Source organism: Simochromis diagramma, unplaced genomic scaffold, assembly GCF_900408965.1.
Source record: "Simochromis diagramma unplaced genomic scaffold, fSimDia1.1 OVJJ01000463.1, whole genome shotgun sequence".
NCBI lineage: Eukaryota > Metazoa > Chordata > Actinopteri > Cichliformes > Cichlidae > Simochromis > Simochromis diagramma.
The window spans coordinates 258,715-279,957 of NW_024386941.1; the positions used below are offsets into that span (position 1 = coordinate 258,715).

The 21,243-nt window shown below is 41.2% G+C and overlaps 3 protein-coding genes across 3 annotated transcripts; 1 reads left to right on the forward strand and 2 right to left on the reverse strand.

Moving 5' to 3' along the window:
* Window positions 1–647: 647 nt before the first annotated feature.
* LOC120736985 (tubulin alpha chain-like) lies at window positions 648–8,688 on the reverse strand. Its single transcript, XM_040037416.1, has 3 exons — window positions 8,647–8,688; window positions 8,393–8,532; window positions 648–1,254 (listed from the first exon to the last, which is right to left on the reverse strand). The coding sequence occupies exons 1-3, from the start codon at window positions 8,686–8,688 to the stop codon at window positions 900–902; spliced, it is 537 nt and encodes a 178-aa protein (XP_039893350.1). The 3' UTR covers window positions 648–899.
* Window positions 8,455–13,479, forward strand: aqp11 (aquaporin 11). Its single transcript, XM_040037812.1, has 3 exons — window positions 8,455–9,284; window positions 10,868–10,984; window positions 12,717–13,479. The coding sequence occupies exons 1-3, from the start codon at window positions 8,687–8,689 to the stop codon at window positions 12,815–12,817; spliced, it is 816 nt and encodes a 271-aa protein (XP_039893746.1). The 5' UTR covers window positions 8,455–8,686; the 3' UTR covers window positions 12,818–13,479.
* A 1,806-nt stretch (window positions 13,480–15,285) lies between these two features.
* Window positions 15,286–20,523, reverse strand: clns1a (chloride channel, nucleotide-sensitive, 1A). The gene is made up of 8 exons (XM_040037751.1): window positions 20,127–20,523; window positions 19,052–19,188; window positions 18,722–18,853; window positions 18,506–18,616; window positions 17,536–17,541; window positions 17,085–17,258; window positions 16,331–16,397; window positions 15,286–15,655 (listed from the first exon to the last, which is right to left on the reverse strand). Coding segments are annotated over exons 1-8 (747 nt in total). The 5' UTR covers window positions 20,246–20,523; the 3' UTR covers window positions 15,286–15,654.
* Between the last annotated feature and the right edge of the window lie 720 nt (window positions 20,524–21,243).

The window sequence follows — 21,243 nt, forward strand, 5'->3', positions numbered from 1 at the left end:
GTAATATTAGAGTAAGTAATATTATAGAGTAATAACCCGCAGTTCAAAAAAGCTCCCCTCCGACAGCCAAACCCATCTGTTCTCTGATTGGATTGTTACATTTGTGATTGACATGACATTGACCAATCAGATGAAAGGAAGAAAAATAGGGTCAAAATTCGTACTTGTAACTTGCAGAGATTCACACGGGGTTTTTTTTTTTTTTGGCTAAGTCCACATACAAATCTTTTTTAGGGTCTGCAGCCTTAAAGGCCGCATTTTAAGGCCGATTACGTCACAGCGACGCGACGAAGGCTGCTCGAGATCCGGCCCTCAAATGCGTCCTTCATTTCCCTGAATTTCAAGGATGTGGCAGTGTATACTTCGTGGCCCAACATATCCCAGAATGCACAGCGCGGCAGTGGGTGTGGATAATTTTGGCGGAAAAAAACGGGGGATGAGGGGCGCCCGAAGAGTAAACTTTAAGGCTTTGTGAACTAGGGGGGTTAAGAAAGATATCGATTCACTAAAAATGTCGCTTTTAGTTATTATAATGTTAAATTATTATATTTGTAATTTATTTACGTTATTTTACTTTATTCAGAATTAACCTAGCGGTTAACTTTCTTTTCTAGATTTTGGGGGGTTAAAATTAAGCATAGCAGTGATTAAACAGCTCATGTACTCTTTATTAAGAAGCACCTTAATAAAAGAAAGTGCTGATATTGAAAGAACAGAACTACAAAACAAAGTGGTCATGTCTCCATGCTACACTCTCACATAGCATTAAAACACATTTTCAAACACATTTATTTAAAGTTGAAAAATATACACAGGAATGTGTAACAAGATTTGGTAGAACAACGTAACAGTGCTTCTGAGCGAACTTGCATAACTTTGATGATTTTATTGCAATGAACCTACTCCTCACCTTCCTCATCTCCCTCCCCATCAACAGAGTCAACTCCAACCTCTTCATAATCCTTCTCTAGAGCTGCCATGTCCTCTCTAGCCTCAGAAAACTCACCCTCCTCCATTCCCTCACCCACATACCAGTGAACAAATGCACGCTTGCCGTACATCAAGTCAAACTTGTGGTCAAGTCGTGCCCAGGCCTCAGCAATGGCGGTGGTGTTGCTCAGCATACACACAGCCCTCTGGACCTTGGCCAGGTCTCCACCAGGAACCACAGTGGGTGGCTGGTAGTTGATGCCGACCTTGAAACCGGTGGGGCACCAGTCCACGAACTGGATGGTGCGCTTGGTTTTGGCTAGGCTAGGTTAGCCTTCTTGTGTGAGCTTTTCAAGTGCACTTTAAGGTTAGTTATCCATGTCCCCGTTTAGTTTTCCATGCCATTCTGCAATAAAGCAGCTTTTTGAGTTTAATTTCATTGTCTTGAGTTTTGCGTTTGGGTCCTTCTCCTGCCTGTACACAGCCGAAACATGACAGTTATAAAGATATGATCTTCTTGAGCTATAAAGAAAAGGGAAAATGTTGAAATTAAGTGAATGTCGCTATTTAGAAAATTTCCTGATGTGATATTATAGTATATATTATATCAGAAATCTGTTCACTATTTTTATTACAGATTATATGGTAAATGGCCTGTATTTATATAGTGCTTTACTAGTCCCTAAGGACCCCAAAGCGCTTTACATATCCAGTCATCCACCCATTCACACACTGGTGATGGCAGCTACATTGTAGCCACAGCCACCCTGGGGCGCACTGACAGAGGCGAGGCTGCCGGACACTAGCGCCACCGGGCCCTCTGACCACCACCAGTAGGCAACGGGTGAAGTGTCTTGCCCAAGGACACAGCGACCGAGACTGTCCAAGCCGGGGCTCGAACCGGCAACCTTCCGATTACAAGGCGAAGTCCCAACTCTTGAGCCACGATCGCCCTTCCTTATCAGTAAGGAAGCTGACTAAATATTGACGGATAACTTATGGCAAAGGGGTGGGATTAAATAAGTGTGTACTTCTTCCCTCTCCCTTTCGACATGTAACTGAATCAGAACAGAAGCAATATTGAAATGTTTTAACTTTATTTTGTATAGTATTTTTTTCTCTAATTTTCTTTGCTAAATGTACCTGTATATTGTTTACATGATTGAAATAAATTAACAAATAGGCCCGAAGGACGGCTGAGAGTGGGAAAAAAATCACAAAAATAAATACTGCCAGATTTTCAACTTCGGTCTACAAGAAAATAAGAAGATCATGGGATTAGCCTCGATTGCACTTTGGATCTATTGACGGGATGCGCTCCATCCCTTGATGCATGTACACTTTCAATTTCTGGTTGGGCTGCTTGGGTGCAAAGTAAGTTTCATCATCAGATGATGAGCTTCATGTAAACATCTGCATGGAAACTGGATGCCTGGACTTCTCTGCTTACTTAGACCAAACCAAACCCTGATTTATGTTGGAAAATATGTGATGTTTTATGAAGGATCACATAAGAAACAACATTTTTTATTTGTTTTTGAAACTAAAAAACTATTCAAAAAGTTTTAATTACAGGGAGTGCAGAATTATTAGGCAAGTTGTATTTTTGAGGAATAATTTTATTATTGAACAACAACCATGTTCTCAATGAACCCAAAAAACTCATTAATATCAAAGCTGAATGTTTTTGGAAGTAGTTTTTAGTTTGTTTTTAGTTTTAGCTATTTTAGGGGGATATCCGTGTGTGCAGGTGACTATTACTGTGCATAATTATTAGGCAACTTAACAAAAAACAAATATATACCCATTTCAATTATTTATTTTTACCAGTGAAACCAATATAACATCTCCACATTCACAAATATACATTTCTGACATTCAAAAACAAAACAAAAACAAATCAGCGACCAATATAGCCACCTTTCTTTGCAAGGACACTCAAAAGCCTGCCATCCATGGATTCTGTCAGTGTTTTGATCTGTTCACCATCAACATTGCGTGCAGCAGCAACCACAGCCTCCCAGACACTGTTCAGAGAGGTGTACTGTTTTCCCTCCTTGTAAATCTCACATTTGATGATGGACCACAGGTTCTCAATGGGGTTCAGATCAGGTGAACAAGGAGGCCATGTCATTAGTTTTTCTTCTTTTATACCCTTTCTTGCCAGCCACGCTGTGGAGTACTTGGACGCGTGTGATGGAGCATTGTCCTGCATGAAAATCATGTTTTTCTTGAAGGATGCAGACTTCTTCCTGTACCACTGCTTGAAGAAGGTGTCTTCCAGAAACTGGCAGTAGGACTGGGAGTTGAGCTTGACTCCATCCTCAACCCGAAAAGGCCCCACAAGCTCATCTTTGATGATACCAGCCCAAACCAGTACTCCACCTCCACCTTGCTGGCGTCTGAGTCGGACTGGAGCTCTCTGCCCTTTACCAATCCAGCCACGGGCCCATCCATCTGGCCCATCAAGACTCACTCTCATTTCATCAGTCCATGAAACCTTAGAAAAACCAGTCTTGAGATATTTCTTGGCCCAGTCTTGACGTTTCAGCTTGTGTGTCTTGTTCAGTGGTGGTCGTCTTTCAGCCTTTCTTACCTTGGCCATGTCTCTGAGTATTGCACACCTTGTGCTTTTGGGCACTCCAGTGATGTTGCAGCTCTGAAATATGGCCAAACTGGTGGCAAGTGGCATCTTGGCAGCTGCACGCTTGACTTTTCTCAGTTCATGGGCAGTTATTTTGCGCCTTGGTTTTTCCACACGCTTCTTGCGACCCTGTTGACTATTTTGAATAAAACGCTTGATTGTTCGATGATCACGCTTCAGAAGCTTTGCAATTTTGAGACTGCTGCATCCCTCTGCAAGATATCTCACTATTTTTGACTTTTCTGAGCCTGTCAAGTCCTTCTTTTGACCCATTTTGCCAAAGGAAAGGACTTTGCCTAACAATTATGCACACCTGATATAGGGTGTTGATGTCATTAGACCACACCCCTTCTCATTACAGAGATGCACATCACCTAATATGCTTAACTCATTCACTGCCAGCCATTTTAAAATCAGGTAACTCCCCACTGCCAGGGTTTTTGAGCATTTTTACTCATTTTTGAAGAGCCACAGAAAACGGTGTGTTATGATCATATAAACGCTGAACCTACCAAAATGAAGAACAGACTCTCTTCTTTCATCCATAAAAAAAGCTTGTTTCTACCATTTTCCATTCTTTAGTAATCAGCTGTAGAAGAGAGGTGGGTTCCACCAAAAATGCCTGTTTTGACCAAAAAAAGGGAGAAAACGAGCTTTTTGTGAAAAATACATTTCAAGCAGAAAAGTGCCTTTGACACTAATATTTCTTGCTTTGTGACACCTCTAACATATAAAATAGTTCTTCACTTCTATAAAACAGAAATAACACTGAGAAAGGTTATGTTTTATCAAAACAATTTATTTACAAATATATGAAAAAATAAAATTCACTGACAAGCTGCCCGAGGTTGTATTCTGGCCCCTCCCATTGAAAAACGTAATTGACGTCTATAGACGTCAATGGCAGTGAATGAGTTAATTGGTAGTAGGCTTTCGAGCCTATACAGCTTGGAGTAAGACAACATGCATGAAGAGGATGATGTGGACAAAATACTCATTTGCCTAATAATTCTGCACTCCCTGTAGTTTAAAAAGGACTTTTACATTTTTATAAATATTCATGGCTGTGTGGTAAAGCTGACATTATCTCACTTGTAATGGTTCAGATTGGACACTGTGACTGGCCGGTTCTGTGCTCCAGACCACATGTTTGATACCCCTGGACCCATGCAACGAAGTATAAAAAAAAACCATGTCCACACTTTGACCTGTGAAGAGTGAAAGCAGATATACGGCGTGATATCGACCCAAATGGTTCAAAGTGTTCCTTGATGATGTGATAAAGAAGTGGCGTTCCTCCTCCAACCACAAACAGGAAGCTCATGAAGCGAGCAGTGTCAGTGTTTGTACGACACTCACCAGGAGACCTCTGAGCAGGATGGCTGCAGTCGCACAGCTCTGCTTCTCCCTGCTGTTCACTCTCATCAGCAACATTCATGCAGAAGAATTTATCGCCATAAGAAAAGAAGGAGGCTCTTTACAGTTCAAGCTCCCAGATCACAACAGCTCCTGCATCACCTCCAGACGTGTTGGTGAAGATACTCTGGTCCTGTGGAACATCTCTGACCCCTGGAACAGAAACTTCACAGTACATGAAGACCTGACAGGACGACGCTCATTTCCTGAGACATTTCATGGTTCTCCTTCATTTACTCTCAACAACCTGACCCACTCAGACTCTGGACTGTACCAAGATGTGTGCTGGACTCAGGGCAGCATGACATATGAGAGAAACATCAGCCTGACTGTGTGTAAGACAGTAAACTGGGAAAAATCTATCATAGCTTCTGATTCTACTGTAAACGTACAATGTAAAGGAGCAGGTGAGAATCTGACGGTGCGTTGGATCAGACATTACGGGGAGTGGCAACAACAAGCCGGGCTGAGTAGTTTCGAAGACAGAATTTTGAAGGTGAATAAAGTCCAAGAAAGTTTCCTGCAGGTGACAAACGCATCACTTCTTCATGTCAACACACGACCAACGTCTTACATCTGCCTGTTGATGAACCAACAGCAGTGTGTGAGCACTTACTCTGTACGTTTGACCAAACAAACAAAGCTACGTTATGCTTCAGAGGGAGACACAGCTGTGCTGGAGTGTCCCTTCATGGACCCCATTCATGACCAGCCCCCGGTTTGGTGGATGGAGGCAGTTCCCTACATTATTGATCAAGAAGTTGGTCAAAACTTCTCGCTGGTACTTCCATCACTAATGTTAAATGATTCAGATATCTACAGCTGTGTAGGTGAAACAGTAAGACATTCGTACTGGCTTTTGGTGTGCCCTAAATTTGGTCCACCTGCAGTAAAGGTTTTCTCAGAGGGAGATGAAGTCACTATGAGATGCTCTGATGATTGGGAAAGAAGTACTTCGGCCTTTTGGCTCATGAAGTCGATCCAAACAGAAGGCAAAATTGTGTACGATGATGAGTTCTGCAGTGACAATAGAATCACTTGTTCCCATGACAGCCTGATAATCTCTAATGTCTCACTGGAAGATGCAGGAGAGTATATGTGTGCAGGTTCAATGTCACAGTATGAGTGTGTGTCAGCAGAAAAAACTGTTCTGATCTACAGAGAGCCTTTTGGGGTTTACTCGACCTTCTACAGAGTCAGGTGGATACTGCTCAGCGGTCTGCAGGTGATGCTTTGTGTTGTTGTGGTCTGTGTGATACAGATAACCAGGAGAGGAGAGCAGCTTTCAGCTCAGACACACACTTAGTATGCTTATCAGCATTTATAATGATAATAATAATAATAATAATAATAATAATAATAATAATACATAGAAGTGATTAAATCCAAACAAAAATATTATTGTAGATATGAATCTGTGACCTGACTGGACGGTTCAGTCTCTTATGTGATTATATATTTTAAACATTTTGCCTTTTTCTATCTTTCGACTTAATTCTTCTATATTTCTGCTCATATTTTATTTCATAATGGATTGGATTTATATAGCGCTTTACAATGCCACAATTCATTCACTCTCGCATTCACACACTGGTGGAATGCGCCATCGGCCCCCTCTGGCTAACACCAGTAGGCGGTAGGGTAAAGTGTCTTGCCCAGACAAGATACGCTTCCCAACCCCCTGAGCCACGGTGGCCCCAGTTATAATGATTATGTGCTTTTTTGTTTTATGTGATTTGATGTTTATCCATATCTCATTCATGTATCTCTCAGAGTATCGTTTTGAATATTCTTCTGTTTCTATCAGTGATCAGTTCGATCTATAAGAAATGTTAGAAACCAGTTGTAAATGTATTCGTTCTTCACTCTGATGTCAATCATTATCATCTCTCTTGGAAAATGTATTTTGTTATTGTGTTTAAGAGCAGATTCATTACAGCACCATGTTTATCTGCACTATATTGTTTTCATTGTTGTGAATCGTTTATATTTGCATTTCAATTGTTGTGATGCAGCAGACTGGAAACATGATTGTCTGATACTGCAAACACTTCATAATATGGACTTTACTGCTTTGATTGTGTTTTTATATTCTCCATTTTTATTAGGAAACATTTCTGAAATAAAAATATCTAAACAACAGGCTGAATGTTGATGTTCTTTTGTCAATGACTCCATGATGATTTTTAATTTTAATAAACACACAATCCTCATATTACAGTGCAGGATGTAGAGCAGAGTATATCAGTAAACTGGATCAGACCTCATCAGCATTTTGACCTTAACATGCAGCCAAAAACAGAATGCAGGCCAACACCTTATTGATTTAAATAATTTAAGGGATGGTTTATGGTGTCTGCTTTATTTCTTCACTAATTTAGATTTCACTGCAGAATATGAAGTAGGTTAATTGAAATAATCTACTGCAACAAAATAGTGAAGAATACTTTAATGAACCAGTACTCATGATCATACTTCATGATTCTGCACAATATAAAAGTATTATTGACATTAAATATAATTTGATAGTAACTCTTTTGTATTGTAAATATGATTATTGCTTCTGTTTGAGTAAATTTTAAAATGTTTGTGTGTGATGTCACGGGGCCGCGAGTGGGAGAAAAAACATGGAAGAAAGCGGAAGAAGGAGAAGAAACGCAGTGAATTAGTCCTCCTTTCCCTACATCGTTATACTGATTTGAGTCCGTACTAGTGATGGGATTTCCGGCTCTTTTTAGAGAACCGGGTCTTTCGGCTCAGCTCACTAAAAAGAGCCGGCTCTTTCGGCTCCGAACCGGCTCTTCAGGTTGTTTTGTTGCTTTAATTTATTTATTTTTAACAATAATATAACATTATGCACAAAAGGAATTACTAATGTAAAAAAAGTGGTTTTATTTATATATGTTTATATATAAATATATGCGGTGGCCCCTAGAGACAAAACACGTACAAACTCCAAAACACATTTCTAGCATGAACTGAACTTCCAAAACAGAGCTACCTAGATCACTTAAATTACACAATTGAAAGCATGAAAGCATATGTGTATTGTTTGTGTATTTATACACAAGCACTCATATATATTCAAATAATTAAAAAAAAAAAAAAGTTAATTTACCTGTTACTACCACACACCAAATCCGGTCGTTGGTACTTGCTGGCTTGTGTAGCCACTAGATAACAAAAGCTCAACACTGCGCCCACCATCCTGTTGTCTTTTGTACGTGTTTTGAGTTTTTATGTGTTTTGGAATTTGCAGGTGCTTTGTCTGTAGGGGCCACCGTAAATATACTTTTATTTATTCACTCCACATAAAATGTAATAAATAATTCATATAATACAAAAACCAACTATTCACATTTCAACTTTTAACTATTTAAATTTTCAGCTTTTTCCTTTTACATTTCGTTCGCGACAGACACATCACTAGTCCGTACTGTGAGCAGACAACCAGCAGGAGGAGGACTGCGGAGCTCAGTCACTTCCGCACCATGTGAGCCACCGGGACTGGCGCTCATTTGCTCCCGCTTGAACTCCGCATCCTCCGATATAGAGAAACAGCACCCCGGCACAGCAAAGACTTCCGCACCCCATCATCAGGGCGCTCTAGTGGGAGAAAGGAGGCCCGCAGCTCAGTGCACGCAGCGGCCACGCACAGGGATTGTCCCCGGCTGGGAGCACGGACCGGCCGGCAGCATGTCTGCGGACGTGGCGGTGTCTTTGGCGGTGCTCGCGGGGATCGTCGTGCTGAGCGACGTGACCCGCAGGTTGCTGGCTCGGGCCCTAGCAGACACCGGGCTCTCCGAGTACGTGGTGGAGCTCGTGTCCACCTTCCAGCTGTGCTGCTGCACCCACGAGCTCAAGCTGCTGTCCGAGGTGGGCGGCATCGAGCCTGGTCTCGCGCTCACCTTCACGTATTTGGCGTCGGTGGTCCACGGGCTCACCTTCAGCGGGGCGATCGGGAACCCCTCCGGTGCGCTCGAGCGCGCCTACCACGCCAAGTTGTCGGGCTCCCGCGCCCTGCGGAGGATCGCGTGCCAGTTCGCGGCGGCCGCCGCTGCACGCGCTGCGGTACCGAGGCTGTGGGGGGTCGGGCTGTCGAGACTGCACGCGCGACACAAGCTGTTCGGGTTCCGATGCACCAGCCCCATCCACGCGCCCCTGCACGAGGCCGCTGCGGTTGAGCTCGCGTGCGCCTTTGCGGTTCAGACTGTTATCACGCACACGCAATCGGTGCAGGAGAAATTCCGCGTGCACGCCGTGGCTGCAGTCATCACCACAGCGGTTTATGCAGGTATGATAACTCTATATGACTGCTGCAGGGAATCAAATCCGGCTCCACCGCTAATTAATCACGTGATCGGAAATCACGAGCACATCAGAGTATTTACATGGTGCCGGGGTCTGTTGGGGGAGAGACGAACCGGGCACCAATCAGACACTTCAGCCACGAATATATAAAAATCACCTAAATGTGGCTGAACAGTGGCTCAGACCTCCTGCTCTCATAAACACGCATTAGCGATGTGAGGGTCGGAGCCGCTTTGTTTGTGTAGTTTTCATCATATTACACACAAAAGTGTGCAGCTTATAGTTATGTGGCAACGTGTCCCACCTCAGGGTAGCGCAGGCATCAAAAGGCAGTGACACGTTACCCTGCGGGAGAGCCATCATAACGGTCTCTCTTCACAAACACTGGGGCTTGGAAAAGCCTCAGTCCTAAAGTGTTAAGAATGGGAGCCAATCAGGTGGCAGCGTGACCGGTGAACCTTTACTCTGAGTGTGTGTAGAGGGACACATGTTCACTGTGTGTTTATATAGAACAAGCAGACAGGGACAATTATGATCAAGCCAAACTCAACGCTTAAAATCGACTCCTGATCTTTGATCCGTCCTCACCTGGTCGTGAACGTGATGGTCAGCCAGGTATCCAGTTTACCTTTGAGTGTCAGATTTAGGCAGATTTGATTGCTTCCGTTTCATAATGACAGATTTAAGTGAACTCCTCTGTCTCCATTCCCAGACTTCTACTTTTGAATAAACTTTCCTTTAACTTGCTCCGAGTGCTCTTTTGCCTGCATGGTGTAACTGCAGCCTGGCATGCTGAATAACCAGTGAGTGGACCTTCCAGAAATATGTGATTTTAGGATTTTATAAGTCATTTGGCTGTTGAATGAGGTCAGTCATCTTTAAAGAGGTGAATATTTATGTAGTCATCAGTTGACATTCATTTGTGGAAGTCTGTTTTCACTCTGATAATAAAGAGGATTTATTTTTCCTCATTGACCAATAATAAACTGTTATTATTCTCACAGTGATGCTTTGAGGAAGACTGCACTGTTTGTCCCAGAATAATCAAAGTGCAATGAAATACATTCACTAATTTACTATTTGGAACTAACACACTATTAGTACATCTCAGAGACACCTTTCTCGCATGAAGAGTAACAGATTACATCTCTCACTCCCGTGTAAAGTCAGTTATTAGCAGATTTTTAACTACACCCGTAAATGAACGTTTGACTGAATGCTGATGAGTGAATACTGAGGAAATGTTTTCAAATTTTCCTCCAGAGAATCTGATTAAAATCTAAGCAAGAATCTGTTTGATCAGTGACCTTTTTTCAGCCAGAAACCTTTAAGGTCACACATCCGCTGGAATATTATAATTTTCTGTTCTTTTTTTTATACCTTTATGGAGAAGAAAAGCGTCCAAAAAACTCCAGATGCAAATATGACCTGGATGACTGAGAACCTTCACAGACTTTAACTTTCTAAGGCAGATTCAGGAATGCATTCAGCTGCTTTGTGCTGTATAGCAGATTTAAATGATGAGCAAATATGAGTTCACTAATAAAACTGTGCATGTGTGTCCAGGTGGCAGCGTGACCGGAGCTGTCTTTAACCCAGCGCTGGCCTTCTCCACACAGTTCCCCTGCGGTGGACACTCCTTCCTCGAGTACTGCGTGGTCTACTGGCTGGGCCCGCTGCTCGGTGAGACTAACACACCTGACAGAGACGTTAGAAAAATCTCAACTTAAAGAGATCACAAGTATTTTTCCTGCTGCCGACTGAAGCCAGTAACATCAGTTTGAAAATAGTTTTTAATGGGATTTTTGCACAAACTGGCTGGAAAATCCTCAGTGCTATAAATTCAGGTCTTTGACTTTTAATAAGGATAAGTGAAATTTCTTCTGGCTTTTCATTTTGTTTATAAACACGACAGCTCAAAAAGTCCTGAATGAATTCTGATAAAACTTTGAGGGGGTGTAGCGTGGAGTCATGTTAACAGTCCAGTAACATTTGCCTTACATGCTATTTGAAAACAGACAAAAAGCCTTTTAACTAAGAAACTATGATTCTTACAAGTGTGGTGTGTATCGTCAACATATAGAAAATACCATATAAAGGTTTAAAATATCATATCACGTTTGACCTCCGACCTTTCCTTCAAGGTCAGTTGACTGCTCTGAATGTCAAAGGGATAATAATAGAGCTATGTAAAACTATGTTTCTTACTGTCATTGTATTTTCATCGTGTCGGCGTATAGGGAATGATAAATGGGGTTCCTGAATATCACCTTATTTTGGACCTTCTTTCTGACCTTCTCAGTCTTTCCATGTTCTGTGCAATATTTTGGTCTCAGTGAAATTACCATCCCCGCCCTAAATGACCATAGCCCCTCCCTTATTTATTTATTTATTTATTATATTGTATAACTGTCCTTGTATACCGCCCCACAATGTTTCTGTTTCAATGTTTGTACACATACACCGTGCAGTTTACATATATATTGCTTTTTATTTTTTATTTTTTCCCTCCTTGTATATTGTTTTCTTTTCTTTACTTTTGCACCTTTGTGGTCCAGCTACTCAATTTCGCTGTGCAAGAAATCGCTCGATGACAATAAAAGGCTCTAAGTCTAAGTTCTTTAAGGTCAAATACAGCCAAACCTTCATAAAACGTTTTTAATCTTTAAAAATGTGCTTAAAATGCTGCTGCCTTTGTTTGTATTGACGACAGTTAGGAAGTTGCACATGCGGATTTTAAATATCACAATATAGTTTCGATCCAAATATCATGTCACATTTGACCTCTGACCTCACTTTTACCCTTCACATCTGCCTTTCTTTCAAGTTGAGTCCAAAACGTGGTGCAGCCTTAAAGACAGTTTCGTCTTTATATTTCCAGGACAGATTCAAGATAGAAAATATTTTTACACGACGGTACACAGAAATAAAGAGCCGTGGTCATAAATGACCCCTCTTTGCCACGTGGATCACCGGTAAAGGTTTTAGTTGAACTGTTAGACAGAAGAAACCGCATTAGCGATGAGCACTGCTACGTTTTAGTGCCTGTGTCTCTGGCAGCCAGCGAGCCAGTTGTGTTCAAAGTGTTGACACAAATCTGATAAGCTGCTTAAATATTAAAATCTCATGACTCATTTGTTTGAAGCAAAGATGTGTGTAATTTACCGTCGCTGGCAGAGCGACGAGCGTCTAAAAATATCTCTCGGTGCAGTTAAAAAATAAGACAGCTTTGGATACAAAGCGCCTCGAGGTGACTGTTGTTTGGGAGTTGTTTCATTTATCTGAGCGGTGTGCATCGCTTCACAGTAACACCTTAAATGTTTTATTCAGAAGTTTCATGGTTGACATACAGAAAACAACTTTTGTCTTAAAAGTTAAATTTTTCTCCTCTTCTTCTGCATCGTGGTTCTTTCAGGGATGATGAGCTCGGTGCTGCTGTTCGACAAACTCGTCCCTGCGCTCTCAACAAAACCGTCACCTCGCCATCTTCCCACAGAGAGCAAGAAGAAGGCGTGAGCGTTGCTGGACGGCGATTTTCAGGTGAAGCTGTTTGTGACGGACTGTCAACCTGCTGCTGAGAAAGAAGGAAGAAGAAGAACCGCACGAATGCACTTCTTTTTAAAGGATACCAGAAGCACATCTGAGAAGTTCAACACAAAATTAGCTTTTAAATTTGTGAACAGGGCAACGCCAACATTTTACTTTCAATCAAACCTGTAGAACTTTTTGTATTTTTAATCCTGAGTCAACACACTGACCTTTTTTAGGGTTACTAAAATAATGTTTGCATGAGTTTTTTTTTTTTTTTAAAGACTGGAACCACAGAGCTGATATAAAGGACACAGATGTGTTGTAACCCTGCAAACAAATGTTATACAGTAACATACACTTAGCCCCTATTTTATGTTTCAATCACTTTTTAAGCTACTAAACTAATCTGACAACTGCAAACTGAAAATGTGATGTAGCATAATATTGCAACAACCTCATTAGTCTGTCTTTGAGTGAATGATCTGTGTATTTTAGTCATATTTTTACCTAATGCAACATTCCTGAGCCATGCACAGTGTAGGAGTGTACATGCACATGTCTGTTAGTTTTTGCACAAATGCAATTAGTGCCTTTGAGCTCTTTGTAAATACTGTACATGCAAACATAAATAAACAGTGGTCAGTGCTGATTGGTTGTTTCTTTGATCCTGGGAAGGGTTCAGCAAAAACATTAGTGTTTCCAAAGAAGCCACGAAAAGTTATTAGCTTCATACTATGAAAGCTGTCCTGAAATTTTGCACATTTCAGGGCTGAAAAACACATTTCAGCCAAATCCAAGCGTCAGTCTGAACACATCTGTTGCTGTTAAATATGCATCAGTTTTATGTTGATACCATAAAGCAGGGGTCTCAACCTTAAATGAGCTGTGGGCCACTGCTGCGCTGCCATCTCATTGGAGGGCCACTTTAGTGTTCAAGTAGTACCAGAAAAACAAGAAAACAAGAAAACATCGCATAATTGTGTTTGTATTTAACAAAATAAAAACGCAGACATAAGTGTGCACATCAGTTTTTGACTCTCTCACTGGACTAACACAGCCAATCCCTCAGCATGTTCGTGCTCTCCGCTCTTGTTGCCTTCATATTAAAAAGCTTTTTGCTTTTTAAAGAACTCACTTTAACAAGGACCAAATTCCACTGTATTTCTTCACGTCAATATATGGGCCGCAAATAGGTGTGACGTGGGCCGCGAGTTTGAGACGCCTGCCGTAAAGTTTGATCCGTTTTCTGAAGATTAACTGAAGGAAACTTCAAAAATGGCGTTTTCATTTCACCGTGTGGGATACATGGCTGCTCAAATAAGTTAAATAAAGATATTTTTGATTTCTTCTGTGCAGATAATCTGCAAGATGGAAAACTTTTACAAGCTGATGCAATAATTGGCTCATTCACTATTTTATGATTACCGTTTTTTGATAAAGTCCATTAAACATTTGCAAAATTCAAGACTCAATCCAGTGTCAAGATGCCCATCAAGAAAATATAATTTTGTGAGATTACACTTCCTCTTTTAACTGACCTTAGTGAGACCATGCAAAGCTGAAAATTACTCAGAAGCTTCTATCATATATAAAATCCTTAAAAAATTGCCACCAGAGGCTCCTGGCGCTGCTCCTCGCATATCCAAATGAGTAGGCATTCACTGCCTGTTCAATGATGGCTGAGGAGGAAGTGCAGGCTGTTTACCATTATTGGAAGGCTGGTGGTTTAATAGTCAGCTTCTCCAGATCCACCAGTATGGTCTATAGAATATAATGCTATGGAACTGTTCCATTTACAAACCATGTAAAAAAATGATGTAATCCAGCTGTCTCCAACCTTTTTTGCGCCACGGACCGGTTTATGCCCGACAATATTTTCACGGACCGGCCTTTAAGGTGTCGCGGATAAATACAACAAAATAAAACTAGTACCGGTACCAAAACAAAAGAAGATTTATTCATAACACACGTGAAAAGACCCAGGAAAACCGAGTAAACAATAAAAACGATAACAAAATAACACTGAAAACCGATAAAAACCCAGAAAACGATACATTTCACACCTGAGCCTCAACTCTCCTGGCCCGGTACCAAACGACTCACGGACCGGTACCGGTCCGAGGCCCGGGGGTTGGGGACCGCTGATGTAATCAACACTTGGAGGACGATGGTTCAGCTTTTTTAGTTTGTAGGAAATAAATCACATCTGTGACTCACACAGCTGACACCGACTTTAACCAGGACTGCTAGAGCTGCTGGCCTGAGAACAGCGCCTTACAAATGAACTGTTGATGCTCAAAAACAGGACTGAAGACAAACACCTCAAACTGTTGTGGTGTTTGAAATTCTGTGATATACGAATTAATGAGCAGCTCCAGACGGACAAACTTTGGTGCTCCCATCCACATTGAGTTTCACTGTTATCTGAACTAACACTGAAATAAACAAGCTGATACAAAAACTACTTGTTTATTGACAATCACATACAAAGATCCACTGTCCTCAGCAAAAACATCAAATATTCAATTGGTCATTAGGTACAAAACAAACAAAAACTCAGCGTTAGTTGGTTTTACAAACACGTTCAGGACTGCATCTCAAAAGTCCAGAGTAGCTTTGTTACAGAAGTGCCTGACAGTATGTCGATGTGACCGTTATCGAATTAACAGAAACCACACGATGCGGCAGAGCAGATGTCGGAAGCTCAGCGGTAAAAGGTTTCACAGAAAAGAGAGTAAGAGCTTTAAAGAAGTGCTGTTGTCCTTGTCTTCAATCCCACGATGCAACACTGATGCTTTGACCGGCTGCAGACACGATTTCCATCTACAGAAAGAGTCAGAACGCACACGAATGAACCAAACTGCAAACAGGCAACTTTTCTGTGGTCGCAAGTTCACGACACGGTTAATCAATGCAAACACTGATTGATGATTAGCTCAGTGGGCCGTGTGCAGTACGTTTCTCACCTCAGCACACATTTTACATTTTATTCTGCATATGATATTCTGTATATATTATCACTGCCTTTTTTAAATGGTAAATGGCCCCTAAGGACCCCAAAGCAAATCCAGTCATCCACCCATTCACACATTTTTAGTTAAACAAGTGGTAGTGTAGTGTGAGTGTAGTTACATTTCACTGGCATGCTGAGATTCAGACGGTGGATCTGGACCCAAAAGATCATCACATGATCTTTTGCAGCCATTATAAATGTAATTGTACTTATTTTTGAAGCATGATGTAAATGAATTCTTATTTCAGTGGTAATTAAAATCAGCACTTATAGCATCACCTGTTAAATCAGATTAAAATGCTTAAAAGTGTGCCGCCTTTGCCCCAAAATGAAGTTTTAAAAAGATTTCCACCCTCAGGCTACTGTTTTACCACCACATTTTTCACAGAGCTTTCTCTTCATGACGTCTGCTCTTTGGCCAGACTGCCTGTTCCTGCTTCTAAAGGCCAATTCCTGCAAATGCTGACCGACACACTGAGACCTACCAGTGCTCTACGTCAGCATCCTCGAACTGACCCGCCTCCATCGCTGCTGTGTCCACCTCCATCCCATCTGTCAACATAAATGTACACACCAGAAATAAATCTTAAAATAATTGATCCTCATCTTGCAAATCATCCAGAAATACTTTAATTTTCACTGCACAGAAAAGATTTTTGAGGAAATGTAAGTAATTTATATTTGCTCTACATTATAAACTGAACAGTATATTTATTAGTCTCTCATTGACTGGTTAAAGCAAGAAAAACATAGGATAGTTTCATTTTTAGTAACAACTGTACAGGTGATGATAACTGATACCAGAGCTTAAAGTTAGGGACTGGCTGCTTTGATTCACAGGTGTGTCACCACAGGTGTAGCTGCCTGCTAAGCTTCACCTCCACTCTGTCTATGCTGCTGGTGCCTCCTGAAGCATTTTAATGAACTTATCTGACAAATACAGTTCGTTGAATAAACCAACATGGTGGCAACCAAAACACTAATGCTGCAAAGTTCAGATAGCAATGGATGACAGCCAGGCTGCATGCTGATCAACCATCCGCCTTCCCGATACGCATCAGAGCAACGTCGAACATGAGTTGACCTTTTTTGTATCTACGGTGCCATTTTGTTTAGTTTTAGTCTAACTTTGTGTTATTGTGTCCCTCACATCTGTCTCATCATGCTCCGTGTGTCATGCCATTACTTATTAAAACTAAAACACAAAGAGCGACAGGTCGAGGTTTGTGCGACTCTGACCTTCAAACTCGGCTTTTGTTTCTTCCGTCCGGACTCCAGCCATGTGGTACTGCTGAGCGACCGACTGAGCCAGCATCCCCTCTAGCCTCTCCAGCGTGGCCTGACCCTCCTGCGTTAGCGCCGACAGGCCCTCGTCGCAGGTGTAGAAGGTTGGGATGTCAGCGTGACCGTGCTCTAAGCAGGTGGAGGAGAGAGATGGTGATGCAGCAGCAACAATTTAAAGACAAATTGGACCTGGATGCAGGGTTCACACATCATCACTTAACAACAGGATAGCACAATCCCCTCACTCTTATTTTGAAAGTTCAGCTGCTGATAACCATCTATTCTCAGTCCTGCTGCTCCTTCAGTGATTTAAAGACAGATTTACAAAGAGTACTGTTTAATCCACCTGTCCACACTGCACTGCCATAAACATCAGTTACTCTGTGCTCATCTCATTTAAACTTACCAGCCTCTGCAAGCAAGCAGTCCGAGTCATCAGTCCGTGAAGTGGAAAGAGAAAAGACAGAAGGAGAAAAATGAAAAGACTTTTACATTCAGACAAAAGAACTATTTTATCAAATGTTCTTTACAGTAAACTATTTAAACTGGAGCTATTTGGTAATCCTTATTTTCTGTCATATATGCAGCTACAATGGTGCGTGCTCAGAGTAAAACAGCCACCATAACAAATCATGAGATCACCATACTAACAAGTAATCATTATGAGCTTTTAAGCGCTTATTAATGAGGATTAGTTTATAACCTGGATCTGTCTCATCTCAAACACAGGGATATCCATAATGTGGCTAATCAGACCTTCTCTTTGCTAGACAAAGCTAATCAACAACAATTTCCCTTGTGGGATTAATAAAGTATCCATCCATCCATCAGAAGGAAGCTTACTTAAATGGGAGGAGCTAAAGGAGATAAATGGGAGGGGTTTGTGTCAGAGAAAGGAGCATCGAGGATGAACTGTGGTGCTGTCGGAAGGAGGAATAAAGTAAATATGAAATGTGTTTAAAGATAATTTAGTGTCCAAGAATAAAACTTTAGGTTGGAAATGAGCAGAACAGATCAACTTTACAAGAACAGCCATTGGTGATGTAAGAAATTCACTTCAATAGAAATACAATTAAGCACAAAGCCATTTCTACTCTGTATTCACAAATACAATAAAATGCTTAAAAAGAAAACTTTTTTTTCTGGAAAGATTTTCTGCTTGTTTTGTGTTTCTGAATTAATTTGAGGATTTATATCACTGTTTGTTGGAATGCGAGGAGCTGTTGTCTTCTTTGTGTCTGCTAAAGAGACAAAGAAGTGCATGAACAGAGGATCCTAAATCATCCAGACTGAAATCAGACCCATTTTTACAGGCCACTCCATTGTAACGTTGAGCCAGGTGCATTCTGCATCTATGCGTTTGAGTTTTGCCTCACCGGCTTCCTCCACGTCGTACTCCTCTCCTTCAAAGTCGTTGTCCGAGTCGTCATCCTCGGGATCGGGGTGGAGCGCCTGGCACTCGCACATGGCTGAGAACATGGACTCCACTGCAAGTAAGGCACACAAAGGTATAAGTGTGATGCTGCGCCATCTCCAACTGTCGTTTATACAGGATGTGCAGCCTGCTGCTCATCCTCAGCGAGGTCACTCACATGCCGCTTTGTCGCTGGGAACAAATCGAATCTCTGTGATCACCCCTTCGTCTTCATCATCGTCACCACCATCACTGCTGCCGTCATCATCATCATCAGCTGCTTTCTCTGCCATTTCTGCCTCGTTCTCTTCTGTAAGGAAACAGGAGAAGTCAGCAGTGACCCAAAAACTCCTTCAGAAACTGTAAAGAAACTATTTGTGCACAACAGGTCAAACACGCTTTAACAACCCTGAAGACTGGACTCCCCCCGCCCCCCAAAAACTACATATTTTTGGGGGCCTAAACAAGTAAAAAGAGATATAAAGTTCAGATGTAAGCTTCGCCTCACTGTTGAGTTTGCCGTTGACCATGACGTAGAGGTGTTCCTGTGGGTAAGCGCTGACGTCTCTGGAGATGGCGTGCAGACCGATGGAGGGATACTCCAGAGAGAAACCCAGGCCTGAGCTGTCAAACCACGACAGGCGCCTGATAAAAAGAAAACAAACTGCTTTAAACAACAGCACTAAACAACTTTTAGATGCTTTTAAATGTCTGCCAAGCTTATTATCTGACTTTTCTGGCAACGACTAATTACGGTCTCAACTGACTATTAATTTATCATATGATATTTTTAAAAAAATGTTACAAAATGCCAACTAAATTACTTTAACATTGTTTGCTTCTACTTTCTAAAAGTAAAAAAGTGCTTTGTAAAAAAATATGTAATGAGAAAATATGTAATTGTAATGCAACAGCGAGGGTCTGTGAGAAATATAACACAGCTTTAAAATCTGAACTTACACACACAATGTTTCCTTCCCAGTTTATTGCTGTTTTGTGCTTTTCCAAAATTTTTTACTAGCTTAAGAAAAATAAATAAGAAATTAAATTAAGAATTGAATAACTGAAATAATATAACAACACGAAGACAACAAGAAGAAAAAGAACGCAAAGACAATGTAAAAAAGGAAAGAAATACAATGATAGCACAGAAACAAATTCCAAAAAAATTAAAATAAAAAATACATTTAAAATAAAAAAAAAAACATGAAAGAAAGGAAAAAGAAACCCGCCTTTTAACATTACCGAGAGTCCAAGGTATACCAAAACACACACAAAATATATCATGTTTACGGAGAGGTACAAGAAAAAAAATGTAATATAAATAATAAGTAAACATATTTCTAATACTGGATTTACAAGAAGACATCCACATTTTGTTCTGCAATGTATTATTTTGAAAGAGTGCGCTCCGGAAGTGATTTCAGCGCGCGGAGCAGACGTTTATTTTGTGTCTATAATGTAAACTGGTGTGATTTCCAATGAAGTGCGCGTGAAAGCCCGATAAGAACCTCAATAAACACGAGCCTGAACCCCAGACCCACGAGCCAAAGAGCAAAACACGCGCCACGTGCACCACTTACGTTTCTGCGACGTAGAGGGTGCCGCAGCCGAGCCGCTGGCCGTCCAGAACCGCCGTGGTCTCGGCTTGTTCGTGTCTCACTCCCTCGGTGGGAGGGTGGAGGTTTTTCAGTAACACCATAGTCCTCGGTCCGCTCGGACGGAAAAGAACAGAAACAGGTGAAAACGCGCAGCTGCGTGACAAATTTTGTGCTGGCTAAAGCTGGCTAATTTTACCCGGGGTAACTTCTCAGTGCTAAATCAATGTCCGACAGCTGGAGGCGAGTAAACGGCAGCCGTGCTATAACGCCTCTTCCCTTGGATTAGCAGATCCGGGACAGAAAGCTTTGAGTGCGAGAACAGGCGTGACAAAAACTGAAAACACAGGTTACAAAGTGCTTGTTCAGGGTGACGTCACGCTAAAGTATCGCGACAACACAGAACTCCCAACGAGAATTCACATACTCCAGATTGGCAGTTTAAAAAGCTGTCGCGAGATGGAGCTGTTTCGTAATCTTTTATTCCTAAAGATGTAGAAACATAAATTCTTACATTATTTACCCCCCCAAAAAAGTAAAAAAAATAACATTCTAACAAAGACTGAGCATATAGACAAAACAAACGCGATTTTTTAAATAAACAAGCACAAATCAACAAAGTACAAAGGGAAAGGACACACTGAGTAAACACCACTGATTTTATAAGATTTTTTTTCTTTCTTTTTTTCACTTGTTGGTGAAGACATTAACTTAAGGGCTTCCTCACTGGTTACAAATTTGAGTGACTAACTGTATAAACTGATTTAAACACTGACTTAATAAAAAAGAATCATTAATGTTCAAAATAGTAACTCATTACGTTTGGATAATTGATCCTCATTATATCAGTTTCTTGAAAAATAGTTTGGAAACAGAATAAAGACAGAGTTTGTAAGGACTATAAGGTCCACAAGCACTGAGGCAGTTATGCAATTTTCTAATCTTGCCTCAGAACACACACGCACACACACTGATTACTCATTTTACATCAGGGTTTGGGAGCTCTGATCCGGTTAATTAAATCCTGCACTGAAATATGAGGATTGTGTGTTTATTAAAATTTAAAATCATTATGGAGTCATTGACAAAAGAACATCAACAT

Coding starts and splice junctions, on each gene's coding strand:
- aqp11 (XM_040037812.1), top strand. CDS start 8,687: ATGTCTGCGGACGTGGCGGTGTCTTTGGCGGTGCTCGCGGGGATCGTC. Junction 9,285..10,867: donor CACCACAGCGGTTTATGCAG/GTATGATAACTC, acceptor ATGTGTGTCCAG/GTGGCAGCGTGACCGGAGCT. Junction 10,985..12,716: donor CTGGCTGGGCCCGCTGCTCG/GTGAGACTAACA, acceptor TGGTTCTTTCAG/GGATGATGAGCTCGGTGCTG.
- LOC120736985 (XM_040037416.1), bottom strand. CDS start 8,688: ATGCTGCCGGCCGGTCCGTGCTCCCAGCCGGGGACAATCCCT. Junction 8,533..8,646: donor CCCAGCCGGGGACAATCCCT/GTGCGTGGCCGC, acceptor TCTATATCGGAG/GATGCGGAGTTCAAGCGGGA. Junction 1,255..8,392: donor GTGTCTGTCGCGAACGAAAT/GTAAAAGGAAAA, acceptor AGGCTAACCTAG/CCTAGCCAAAACCAAGCGCA.
- clns1a (XM_040037751.1), bottom strand. CDS start 20,245: ATGGTGTTACTGAAAAACCTCCACCCTCCCACCGAGGGAGTGAGACAC. Junction 19,189..20,126: donor ACCCTCTACGTCGCAGAAAC/GTAAGTGGTGCA, acceptor TCTTTTTATCAG/GCGCCTGTCGTGGTTTGACA. Junction 18,854..19,051: donor GGTCAACGGCAAACTCAACA/GTGAGGCGAAGC, acceptor GTTTCCTTACAG/AAGAGAACGAGGCAGAAATG.